Below are 13696 nucleotides of genomic sequence, written 5' to 3' on the forward strand. Positions count from 1 at the left end.
TTGTTGTTATTCTTGTTGCGATGTGATCTGTTTAGCAAGTTAGTTGATTTGATTAGTCCATATGCCTGCTAATGACAACTGACTAGGCATCTCAACTCACAGCTCAGACAGTAGCTGTCATAGTTGGCGAGTTAAAAATAATTTACAGCAAACATAACTCTCAAGTTGTCGACGGCTTGCAGACTGAGCTCAGAGCGGACCAAGACTCGCAACTGCAAAAAGCAACAGAGTGAATAAGTCAGCACATTGTACTTTTGGCAAGCATAGAATATGAAGAACTTGAATGGACATGCACATATAAGTTGAATAGACTTGTTTGTAGTAAAGTTTAAATCATTAAAATTAAATATTAAGCTCAACTTTTTATATGCTGCTGCTAGCAAAGCAAAGGGTCGGTTAGTTCTTTATGTTAAGTTCAAAGGTAAACAAGCACTGCTTAGCTACCTCTTTGAGTAAAGTCTAGCTTAGAAGTATTCAATGCAAGCCCACATGATTTACTCTTCAATAAACGCAGCATTGTTGAACTCTAAACTTTAGAGTTAAATATTTAAATCTTGTTATGCAGCAGTCAAAATATGCAGCACAAAAAGTAAAGCTCATGCATCTATTAAAGATAAGCCCATAAGCCTATTTCGACGCTACAATATCCGCATGTATATCGCCTGAAATATAGACAACTATTTACACGCAAACTCATAACAACAATAGCTCGGGCTATGCAAGCCCAGTTCGTTAGCATTTTGACAAAACAGGCTGATGTTTGGCAGTTTTCACACAAATCACGCAAAGCTATTGTATTCGAAGCTTGTTACGGCTTATCAGTGTTCGCTGTGTGTGTTCGTGTGTGTGTGTTTGTGGGTGTGTGTGTGGCGCTTATGCTCGAGGCGTGTTTAGAGTCAATATTGCAGTTGTCAGTGTTGGGCGGCAAATGCGGCCGCTGGGCAGCGAAATTTATGCGTTGTCATGTCGCACGGCAGCACAAAACAATGATGTTCAGCTGAACTGTCGCTTAGCATGGCCATTGGGCGCTTTAAAATGCCATCAATGCGCCTATTAAAATCCAAAGGCTCATAAAAGTTGAAACTAATTAAGGCAGCGTCAACAACAAGCTGCGGCAAGGACCAGGACCAGGACAAAGTTCAGCAAACAAACCGCAATAAAAGCTGCAGCTAAACAAGCGCTGTGGCCACAAGCACAAAAGTTGGCTAACCAGCAAGCAATGCTGAACTTCCAGCCGCAATCTCTGTAAAAAGCATTGCTAATTAAATGAGCTATCAACGGTTATTGAAAAGTCAAATCTCCACTACTATATATAGTGTTAGCCATATGCTCTGCTCGTTAATGCGAATTTTTATGTGCCGCACAGTTGCAAGTGTCAAACTATAAAATTTCATGCGTTCTCTACTCGCTACAAACTGCTTGTGTTTGTGTTGTGCGCATTGAAGCGTGCACGCACACAAACACTTTACGTACTACTACACAGGCAAGTGCTTGTTGGCCAGGCCAACAATTTCTAGCGCGTTCAAACGCAGTCAAGGCGGCAGCGCCAACAGCAGCCACTAAAATGCCAACAATGTGCCACTTTAATATATGCAAGCATACATGCAAGCTAGTGTGTGTGTGTGTGTGTGTGTGAAAGTTGACTGCATATTGATTTTCGGGCTGTCAAAGAAAAAGAGTAAAGTGCCTGCTGCCTTCAGTATTCCTTTTCATGTGCCTTGCCAAACAGTAAGTTGGGCTTTCCATGAAAAATCGAAGCTGCGCATAAATTATACAATTTACTGCAACTAAATTTCCCTTAAAGCATCGACAGCTTGTTGGAAAAATTTAAGCGTGCAACGCTCCAAAGTCTGAGCCAGCATCCATAAGAAATAAATATGTATATAGAGAAGCCAGGCAGGCACAAGGCATAGCTGGCACAAAGACAATGTCAAGAGCATGTTATCCTTCAACTAATGCAAGCCATCCAGTGGGTAGCGGGTAGTGGGTAGTGGGCTGCCGGTGTATGGATTGTGAGGATAATCATGTGCACCATTGGGCAACATGCAAATGGCATTCGTGTCGAGTTGATTTGCTTTGAACACAAGACACACAGCTTAAGCCAAACAAACACATTTGTCTGAGCTGCAGCTTTTAAATTTGCATTTGTATTGGCCACAGCTTTTGCTGAAATTTGCATTTAAATATCATTTAAAATATATTTATGTGATACGTAGTATGAATAGCATTTAATATTAATGCTAGCAGACAAGCTGCTTATTTGTTGACATGTCGCATTAGTTGTCAAGACCACTTAGTGGCCTTCCAGCCTTACCTGCCGGAAAGGCAAAAACAAAAAAAGGCAACTAAGACAAAGCCCAACAGAGACTCATCAAACCGTTAAGCCTAGCGAACTTAAATTGCATTTGTTGCCCAAGATTGCGCTTGAGGCAATATGAAAACCCTTGGGCCCTGTCAAATGTTTGTCATTATGTTAACATGAGCCGCAAAATTTGACTAATTAGAGTCAAGATGTCAACAGATCTAACAAACCAGGGCTAATTATGTAAATTGTTGCGTCAACAGGCGCTGCGTTTTATTTAAAGCTCTCGAGCGTTTGTTTTTATGCCAGCTTCAAGCAATTTAAGCACAGACATGCATAATAAACACGCCCATAAGCCACAGTAAATATTTGTTTGTTTGTTTACTTGCTGCTCGACGCTAATTAAGTGGCTACTTTGACTGAAGCTATAAAAAGATGATATATTCTAATGCTTATCCTAACTGCACAGCCAGCAGCAGAAGCAGCAGCAGCAGCAGCTGTGATGAATTATGTGGGCCTGAGCTTTTTATGCCATTGTACGATCATTTGTCCAATTAGTACGCACCCGCTTGGACGCTGTCACGTATGCTTAATGCGACGTAATGTCCGCTCAGCTTGGCTATCTGACCCTTGCCTGAGCCCGAGCCTGAGACCGTGTACGTGCTATGGCTAACAGCTATTCATTATTGTTGGAGTGAGCGAGCGCAGTGAGCCTTTAATATCAACACAAGTCCACAGTCTAATCAGTTGCTGACAGCTACGAATCTTAAATTTCAACAGACATTCTAAACGTTGAGTAAAACACAAAATTCGCTGCAACTGAAATAATTTTATTATTACATCAAACAGTCGCGCATCATGGGAAGGTGCAACGCATACGAATTCTTAGAAAACGCAGCCCTTTGAATGTCAAATAGCGGAAAGAGCTTTTAACTAGAACTCGCTATCCTGCTTCTGTATTCCGAGAAAATTTAATATTTGCAATGGCCAAGCTAATACAACTACTGAATTTAGCTATGAGCAATTCTGCGAATGAATTGTAATTAGCATTTAATATTGCATTGCAAAAACTATACGAAATCAAATATTATGTTTGCATTTCATCCACTTTAGGAAATTCAAGCCGGCAGTACAACAACAATAAATTTAATTAAATGTGCTCATTGCACAAATATTTTGCTTACGCAGCATGTGTTAGCTTATCAATAAATAGCAACATATATATTACATGGTTACATACCTTAGCTTATTATATTTCACTAGGGAGCCTCTGCAAGAGATGAATAGCACCTGCTGCTGCGCCTGTATTTTAGCTTGGCCTTAAGCCTAGTCCCTAAAGACTAGGGACCACGCAATGTCTCTAGCACGCAGATAACAGATAAACAATGAATTATTATACAGCTTATACAAATGTTTGCTTGCGTTGTGTTTTCTGCACTTTAAATATTTGTTCAAAAATTCGCATAATTGTGCTTTGTTGACTGGCAAGTCTTCATTAAATTTTCATTTGCGTGCCGACGTCTACAAAATATTTGATGGTCTTGAATTTGATATGAAATTTGAAATATAAATTGTCTGCACCGAGTAAATGTACAGTTAAGTGCTGTCGCTGGAGCTGGCAAAGCATAAATTGTTTACCTAAAAATAAGTCAGTCTAAAAATCGCTGCATACCGCAGGGCGCGACGTTTACGCCAAATGAATTTAAGCATTCGGAAAAGCTTTAAAACACGAAATTGAAGCAATTTGCAATCAGCTGGCAAAAGCGAAAAACAGCGTGTCCGATTGCTTCGATTTGTTTGGTCAAACTTTTGGGTCTCGAGCGAGCCACAACTTTTATTGTCGCCGCTCATTGCACACCCCCAGCTGGTTGCTGGCATGTGGCAATGCTGTCATAACATTTTACACCAGACTGTGTGCTGTGTGCAGGCGACGTGCACTATTCTGAGTTAACACAGAATGCCATCACCGCGGGGCATTTGCAACTTTGGCTATGCGTTCTTGATGAGAGTTGGTTGTTGCTTGTTTGCTGCTGTTGTTGTTGCCAAAAAGTGACAAAACAATTTTGCATGCAAATAAAATGCTTATTCTATTTTATGACTGCTGCAATTTATATTTTTTTTTTTTTGCATAAACTGGCAATAAATCATTGCTTACCCAACTATGTTAGTTGCTGCTGCGACTGATGATGTTGGCAGTAGCATCATCAGCAGCAGCAGATTTAAATCAATAAGCGTCAAGCACTGTTGGAGTGTGAGAATTTAGCATATGCGTTCGATAAACATTTGCATAAGCTGGGGCCGTTGCTGGCAGCCTAAGCTGGCTGTATTTGAAAGTTCATTTAATTGGTTGCCAGTGTTTGCTTTATCATTATATAAAAGGCTGGACAGCGTATACAGTGCGTATGCGTACTAAATTTAACATACTGTAAAGTCATCAAACGTTGCTACTGCTAAGATTTATAGCTTCAAGCTCTGCGCAATTTCTTTAAGAAAAATCCATCAACAACTTCTGCCAATTGTCACAAATAAGCATAATAATAAATTTTCCGACCCAATGGGCACGTAAAAATAACTTGCGTAACAAGAAACTTCCCCCACCCACCACACACACACACACACACACACACACCGAATGTTTTCGTATACATAAAGTCGCTTTTGTTTTGGGGCTAAAAGGAATATTATGCCAACGCATTGCTTGCAATTAATATGAATTCTGCAGAAGAAGAAACCTGTGTGGGACTACTTAAGTTTATGTATAGGTTTAGGTGAGCATTTGTTTGTTTAGTTGCTTGTTTATTGTTTACGAGCAGCAGACACATGCCATTACCTCTGATTAATCCCTTATTAAGAACTCACACAAAACCTTTTTGTTTACACAACTGCTGATTATGACTTAAGAAGCTTAGCTCAGTCTGACAAAAGAGCAATAAACCTGCATTAAATATAAGTAATGTCCAACCTTAAAGCAGGAGTGCCCAGCTACAAGTTCATGACAACTAATTAGCAATCAATGTGAATTGAATTTTTACACAAACACAAGCACAAGCACTTTGCACAATTAATTAATCAAAACATAACAGCGCACAGCAGCCATATGATAATGACGGTGCCTTTAATTACATGTTTTTAGATATAGCAGCAACACGATATCTAACATTAGGCTGAGCAAATTGCTGTTTTAGTCTTAAGGCATACATATGGCTAATTAAAGCCCTTTGACCGTTGGCCATTAAAACTAATGAACTGACAATGCAGCTTGAGTTGGCATTTTTAATATTATTAAACACAGACACTGAAATTGATTGTAGGCCGAGCGCCCAGGCTCGGCTCGGCTCAGTGGAGCATTAAAAATGCCAAGATGGCAAATACACACAAAGGCAGCAGCAGCAGCAAAAGCAAAAGCAGAAGCGTGAAAAGTGAAAGCTTTTGTTGCTGTCGATATCGGGGCAATGGCAAACCAGCAAAAAGGAAATGCCAAACAAGCAAGAGCCGATGATTAGACGCTTTTAGCGCTTAAGCTTAGCACAAGGCAGGGGCTTCAGCTGAGTGTGGCTGCCTGCCTGCCTTCCTGGCTGCTTGATTGATGTGCCGCTCTTGGCTGTCAATCTCGGACACTTGCTAAGCGGCTGCCGCAATTAAAGCCGCAGTCTGTAGTTTAAAATTTGCTTTTGTTATTATAAAATCGGTTTATTGTCAATTTGAAATGCTTAAGCAACATGCTTTAGCTTTCAAGCATCTAATTTTTTTTTTTGCTGCTTTCTGCACACATACGAGAGAAATAAGCAACAAGCACACAGCAAATAAAACGCCAGCTGCATATAAGAGCGGGCGAATTTGTTTCCTTCTTTTGTTGTTGTTGTCAGTTGTGCTTACATGACTTTGTGGGCTGTGGCAGGCTGCTTACGACAAGAGAGCAGCACGTGCACCCACACGTACACACCCACACCCACACACACTCACATGCGTTGCTGTTGCTGCCGTTATAAGCGCTTGTCGAGTTATTTATTGAACAGCGCGTGCGGCTGCTGCTGTAACTAAAAGCACATTGAATTTTTCTTTACTTTGGCTTACGAAAGCCTCAAATATTTGTCTTAAATAGATTGTAAGTTTATTTAAAATATTTATACAGTTTTGCTTTGGATTGCAAACTGCAGCGGCACATGTGCGAACAATTTCTATTTATATTTTGCAGCTCAAAGAATTTCCAATTGCTTGTCTCGGGCCAACATCTGCAGTAAATTTATTAATATTTTATTGTATAGATGGGCTTGGGTGTGCTGCATATTTTTCGATTTCTAGCGGCACATAAATTTCCATAAACAAGAGCCGCACACAGTGTTGGCCTCTTGGCCTATTACAGTCTGTGGGCTAAGTTTGCGCACACAGTCTAATGTACTGGTGTCATCAACAGCTAAGCAATGTCGTCATAATAGACTCAAACAGCTGCTGCTCATGCTGCCTGTCAACATTCAACATTCTTGTTGCAGCTGCCATGTGCGAAATGCCATTAAACTGCACACAGACACGCACACACCTGCAGACAGACATACACATGCATGTGTGCGACACCTTAGCAGTAGCAGCAGCAGCAGCAGCATAAATAAAATTAAACGCTTCGCATAAATAAAATGTAAGCTGAGTGCATTTTATGCATGCAATATAAAAGCTGGCTAAGCTTAACAACAATTTTAAGCCAACAAAATAATTTGAGAGCTACAAATGCAGCACGAACTTTAAAATACCCTGTGCTTAGCTCAGTAATTTATTACGTATACGCAATATAAGGCCCATTGAATTGCAGTCTTTGTTACAACTAACGAGTCAACAGCATCCGTGGGATACCTTAGGGTATATTTGAACCCTTTTAGCCGACGTGACAGCTTAAGATATTTAACTTTGGCATCAAATCAAATGACAGTCATGCTAAAAACAATAAAGTGACTTCTGTGTTAACATCAAAGTTGTTTTTACTAACTGTTGACGTCGGCTTAGTGCTGCAGCAGGCGACGGCAAACTGGCAGCTGTTACAGTCAGTCGGGCGGCACAACAAGTACAAGGCAGTTGCCGCTGTCAACTTCATTTAAATGCAAATACGTTTGTGGTGCACCTTGGGCTGCGCTACCCAGCAACAGTTACTTATATTTAATGTCTTTGCGCACCACTGTGCACCGAACAGTTTTCAAAATGCAAATTTATTGCTTAGGCGTCTGTCTCTCTCTCTCTCTCTCTCTCTCTTTCTGTTGTATATCTGTAAGCGCTTTTCGGTTTACGGCCTTGTTGTCAGCTGGGCCGCGTGGGCAGCATCCGAAATTGGAGGCACGTGCTGAGAACAACAAAAATATGAAATCAATTGTGGGCAACGAGATTAGACAGCCCCATGTACATGTCCATCAGCAGTTAACTGCCACCACTGAGCTGAACTGAACTGAACCGAGTTGAGTTGAGTTGAGTTGAGTGTAGCGACAGCGGCAAATGTTTGACACAACTGGGTCGCTTAACCTGACTTGCAAAACTGGTTCAAGGAGACAAACAATTGCAGCCAGCGCCGCAAATATGTCGTCTACCAACAACTTTGTTAACTATGCACACACACACTCAACACACACGACCACGCACACACATGTACACGGCGTGCTTAACATGCCTTTAAAAATATTGCGCACACACACGGGGCGTATGAGTGACAACAACAACAGCAACAAGGATTTTTTAATGAGCCTGGCAAATTGCAAGCTTTAACAACAACAAAGGCAACAGCAACAGAGTCAGCAGACAAAAAAGTTGCCGTTTGCCGTTACCATCGTTATGGGCATAGTTTTCTTTTGTCATTGTTTTTATCGTGTTTCTGGCTTAGGAACACGCCTTGTTCGCATTGAGAATTGGCAAATGTGGGCGGCACGGGGGTGGCAATAGACTTTCGCGTATTTCACAATTGTTGATCGTGTTTCTGGCTTAGGAACACGCCTTGTTCGCATTGAGAATTGGCAAATGTGGGCGGCACGGGGGTGGCAATAGACTTTCGCGTATTTCACAATTGTTGAGCCTCGACCACGCCTTGCCTTAAAACTGGGCCAGCTCATCCGAAATGCCAACAAGCACGCAACATGCGGGGCCGCTAAGAGGGTGGCGCTTGTTTAACGAAGCTTTCCAAACTTGTTTACAAATTTTTTTTTGTTTTTATGACGTTGCGTGTCGCAATTTGTTGTTGACTACTGCTGTTGCTACAGATGAAATGTTATTGAAAAGCAATTAGGCTGCAGCCCCTTGAGCTCGTTGCCGTTGTCTCTTTATTGTGTCGCGCCTAAGCTTAAATTTCACAAAATACGATATATAGACATATTTATGTTGTTGACTTCAGCTGTTGCTTTCCTTGTGCCCGCAATCGATCAAATACCAGACACTTTCTCGCTGTACCTCTGCTCCAACGAATCTGCTGCTTCTTCTGCTGCTGTTGTTGTTGTTGTTTGAAATGCCAGCGGCACTCGTGCCGTGTTTGGCTAACTACACTTAAAAACCGCCAGACATCAAATATAAAATTTGTGCTTCACTTGTTGCAGCGCCTACAGTTATTTATTTATTTAAAAGCACATTGCGCATACGCCGCGCTGCCAGTTGCCTGTTGCTGTTTAAACATGGCGCGCCACTGTAGTTAGCCATTTGTTTTTAATTTCGTTAATGAATTTTACTTGCTCTGCCACTTCAAACGTTAATTATTCGCCACTGTCCGTGCCCAGCAGTAAAAAGTGATATTCATTGGTAGCACCTTGACGACCAGGCGGCCAGTTGTCAACGCTATTACGCCATTTTAATGCCAAGGCAGCCGATAATAATTAAAACATTAATCAACATTGTTGACAAATAGCTCAGTATTGTTATAGAAACACGTAGCAAAGCCATCAGCATTGGCTTATGACAAACCTTTTGATAAATGGCGCAGGCAATTGCGTGTTAGAGTAAATTGAATTATTTGCAGTTTTATTTAAATTTCACAAATGTCGAGCTGTTGTACCATACTTTTTCTTAGTTATCTTATCATGCTTGTGTAAATTCATTTACCCTTTTCACAGCGTCTCAAGTTGTATGACAAGTGTAAACCCAAAAAGAAATAATTTTGCAGTCAAACTTTGAGCCAAATGTTGTGGTACCAAATACTTGCGGGCTGTCCAAAAGTTTTGGCATCTAGCCAGCGTGCCAGTCACGTTTGCCACTCAAAGAGGCAAAGAGCGAGATAGAGACAGAGACACAGCATGACACAGAGTGGAGAGGGAGAGAGAGAGAGAGAGAGAGAAGGAGCCTCCCACTGCTTTCAAAATTGTATTACATTTTGCAAGTATTCAATCAAAACGTAGAACGAAATACAGCAAACTTACTGCAGCGCGTCTAAATCGACGCAGCTTTGAAATGCATGCCACACAGCATGTGTTGCATTTATACTACCAACATATATCCGCAATGTTGCTAGACGATTTCACATGGAATTGAGCAACTTGAGTTGCGTGAATGACACTTTGATTAGCATATGGAATATTAAAGTCTTTGTCAGCAGCTGAAACTGAAATGTCAAACAAAATGCTATGCAATGTAAAGTGCTGCATGCCACAAAACATTTTGAAGCAATCAAGCTGGACAGCTGCTTCTTTTATTGCAATTTCCAAGCCTCAGCTGAATGTAGGTAATTGCCATAAATAATGAAACGTTGATGAGCTGGCAAAAATGCCAGAAATGCCAAAAATGCTGGACGGTATCAATCAGAACTTGGCCCAAGGCATTTTTTCGCACATGAGCCTCAAAAATTGTTGCCTAATTAACTGCGCATGTGTGCGTGTGCGTGTATGTGTGTGTGTGTGTGTGTGTGTGTGTGTGTGTTGAAACCTCAATTTGCATTTTCCACTCGCCAGTGGGCAACACGCGCTGTGCTGCAATTATGTTAATTTCTTGGCCAAGTTGCGCGCATTTTACAAAATTACCAAATTGCCAAAACCAAATTCAAAGCCAAGGACGTGCTGAGCTTCGCCCTGCGTGTACTTAATTTAAGCTAATTTATAACCATTTTCATTTTAAGCTGTCTACTGCCTCAACCCGCACTCAATTGCAACAGCAACAGCAGTAACCACAGCAGACAGCAGCAGCGCAAGCAACAGCTGTTAATATAATTAAGGGGCGTGCAGCTTAGCTGTTGCATATAAAACAGTTGCTTTGATAACTTATGGCTAATAACACTTACAACCTTTGACACTGATTAAGCCCAAACTTGACCAAAAGTTGTGTGTGAGAATAGTTCGTTCAGTTTCGAAGGAACTGGCACAAAGTTTGTGCCAGACAGACCATCCCCAAGTGGCTTCTCTTATATTTAGGCTTTGTGTTTTAATTAAATTCTTCTGAAAACTGTCTGACTCAAAAGACCAAAAGAATTAGTAATCAATTAAATGTATTCTGAATAATAACAATAATGATAACTCTATATAATGAAAACGAGAAATGCTTTTAATTACTTATGATTACGCCTACAAATATTTAAAACATGCAAATTCACCAGCCAAAAAAGTAATCTAAGTATTTTATTCAGGTGCATATGCTCTCGAACTAGTTTTTATAAACTGGCTGTGAAACTATGACGACAACTATAAAAACTTATATTTTGTGTTGTGAACAAATTTAAAGCCATTAACTGTGCCTGTTGCTCACCACAGGCAAAATTGCTAAAAAAATTCCACAAAATGACCCAAATTCAAGCAAACTTGTTTGGCTTTTATTTTGACGTGACCACAAACAAGCTATAAACTAAACATCTCTACTATATGCAAGTATGTGTGAGCGCTTGTTTGTGTGTGTGTGTTTGCTTTCGCAGTCCTTGATTTTATGCTGCAACTGGCAACGCTTAACTGGGCAGCTATGCATGCTTTGTATGTTTGCCAACCTTTTTGATTGGATTTTCGTTTATATTTATCGCCTTTGCTTCACACTTAGCCGCTGTCAATGTTTCACAGCTTTTTATTTTTCATGCTGCAGATTGTAGAGAGAATTGATCAAGGCAGGCAAAAATTTAACAAAAACTTAAACTTTAAATAGTTATAAAGCTGTAATTTTAAACCGTATGCTTGCCAACTAAAATATTTATAAATTTATGTAGGGGTTTCACTAAAGAGTTGAGTTTAAGTAATGCTACCCACCTGCAATATCAGCACTAACTCTTCTCTTCAACTTTTTCCATACAAATTAAACTTAAAGTTTTTCGCAGTAACAATTTGGTCATTTAATACTTTTTAAGTACGGCAAATTCCTGAATTTCATTAGCACTTAAATCGTTTACTTTGCCCTTTATTGCTTGCTGGCAATCTGCTGTCTACAATCTCAATTGTAAATCAAACTACAGCCCATGGTACCTTGGCGACAGCATTTAACTCTATGGAGCATAAAAATAAAATAAATATAAACGTAAAGTATGTGAATGAATCCATTTGAAAATTTAGTCAAACTTTTAGCTTAATGTAAAAGTTTAGCTGCTATGTTGTGTGAATTTTTCATGTAATTTTAAATGTTGAATTTAAAATGTTTCTTATCAGAGGCAATTGGTGATTTTTCAATTAAATTTCGCTCTTCCTGTGGCCTTTCAACTGCATTTGCATAATTTATCTGGCATTGGGCTGTAATGAGCATTTAAAATTTAACAACGGCACATTGAAATTTGCCATAATCAATTATAAAATAAAAACGCTTTTCATATGAAATAAATGCAAGCTCATTGATTTATAAGAATTAATTGACAATTATGCAAAACAGGCTGACAGAGCAAGAGAGCTCGCTCGACTGTCAATTTCCTTACAGCTCTGACCGATTTCCGGGCTGCTATTTATATTTATTAGCCCAACATCAGCCTAAATCCTGAGCTGAGTAATGCCATAAATTTGACGTTTTCTGGGCTAGCGCGCAGCAATTTTGGCTTTTCCAGGAATTTACGGTACAAAATTCCAGCAGCTGCTAGCAATTTGTGCTACTGTCTGTTCCACTTTTGATTTAATTTGAGTTCAGTAAACTAATGGCCATAATCATGTATGAATGTGCGGCATGCGCTGCTGACCCGATTTGGGCCAAGCCTGGCGTGCATTTGTTCGAATTTTCGCTATGCTTTGATAAAGGCAACAATTTGTCAATGTTCTAAGCTCGCAGCAACATTTACACAAATGCATTGTGTGTTCATTTATATTCACTGGCAATTAATGCTGGTGCTGGCTACACGGCGCATAAGGAATTCCATTAATGAGTGAGTGAGAGGCAGCGCAAATCGATGCGGGTAATTATTCCAGCAGCTAACTAAGTGAAGGTCGTTAGCCAACTGTGCCATGAATATCAAACAGCAAACAGGCAAACAGCCTGACTGGTGTTAAAAAGAATACTTTATTTGTTAATAATAATAATTCCAATAGTCGTATATCGCTTACGTTATATCGCACCAGTTAAACCACATACAGCTGGCCAGCACTTGGGGCTGGACTAGGACTAAAACTTAAGTTTCTGTATTGCATACAAACTAACATATTTGAATTAAGTCAAGTATCACTTAGCGAGACTTACACGTACGCTTAAACTATATGGAAGTGCTTGGTGGACGCAGGCTCGCTTTGTCAGAGCGTTGCATGCCTCTTGGGCAGGGGCTCGTGTCCGGCGGCATGCAAGGCTGGACAAAGGGAACGAATGCGCTTCAAGCACACAACTTGTTTGTTTGGTTCGTCTGTCTAGTTGGTAATTAAGTAATATTATTATGCTAGGTATAGTGCGCTTCTAGTCGTTGTTATGGTTGCGGTTGGGATTGTGGGGCGCGTGGGGAATTGCTGCCGCTTACAGCCACAGCGCATCGATGGCTTCTTCCATGTCATCAGTTGCTGAACGTCGCAGTCGCTGCGGTTGGGCCGCCGCGCTATGTTCGCTGACAACAACCGCCTTGGCTTCCATTTCAGCGCCACTAAGCAGCACCATCAGCAATACGCTGCTGCGTCTGTTGCGTGTCTGCCGCGGCTCCTGCAGCTCCTGCTCATCCTGCAGCTGCAGTTGTGGTAGCGGCGGCGGCTGCTGCTGTGTGTGTTGTGTGTTGCAACTGTTGCTGTTGTTGTTGCGTAGCTTACGCAGCCAGTCGCTGGCTGGCCATATGCATTTGCCACCAACGCTGCGACGCCGACGACTGTTGCTGCTGCTGCTGTTGCTGTTATTCTGCAGCTTTACGTAGCTGGCAGTGCGAGCAGCTGGACTGTGCGTGGGTTGCAACATTTCAACCACACAGATGTCGTTAGTAGCACCAACTTCGTTGGCACATCCATCAACATCAGGCATTGCCTCAGTCATTGCAGTAGCTGTTGCTGTTGCTGCTACTGCTGTTGCTGCTGCTGTTGACACTGC

At 41.0% G+C, this 13696-nt stretch overlaps 1 protein-coding gene across 1 annotated transcript; it reads right to left on the bottom strand.

Annotated features, from left to right (window-relative positions):
* Positions 1-13121: 13121 nt before the first annotated feature.
* Positions 13122-13658, bottom strand: LOC117134789. The gene has a single exon (XM_033293643.1). The coding sequence runs from the start codon at positions 13640-13642 to the stop codon at positions 13142-13144; it is 501 nt and encodes a 166-aa protein (XP_033149534.1). The 5' UTR covers positions 13643-13658; the 3' UTR covers positions 13122-13141.
* Between the last annotated feature and the right edge of the window lie 38 nt (positions 13659-13696).

Source organism: Drosophila busckii, chromosome 3L (genome assembly GCF_011750605.1).
Source record: "Drosophila busckii strain San Diego stock center, stock number 13000-0081.31 chromosome 3L, ASM1175060v1, whole genome shotgun sequence".
In the NCBI taxonomy this organism is placed as follows: Eukaryota; Metazoa; Arthropoda; class Insecta; order Diptera; family Drosophilidae; genus Drosophila; species Drosophila busckii.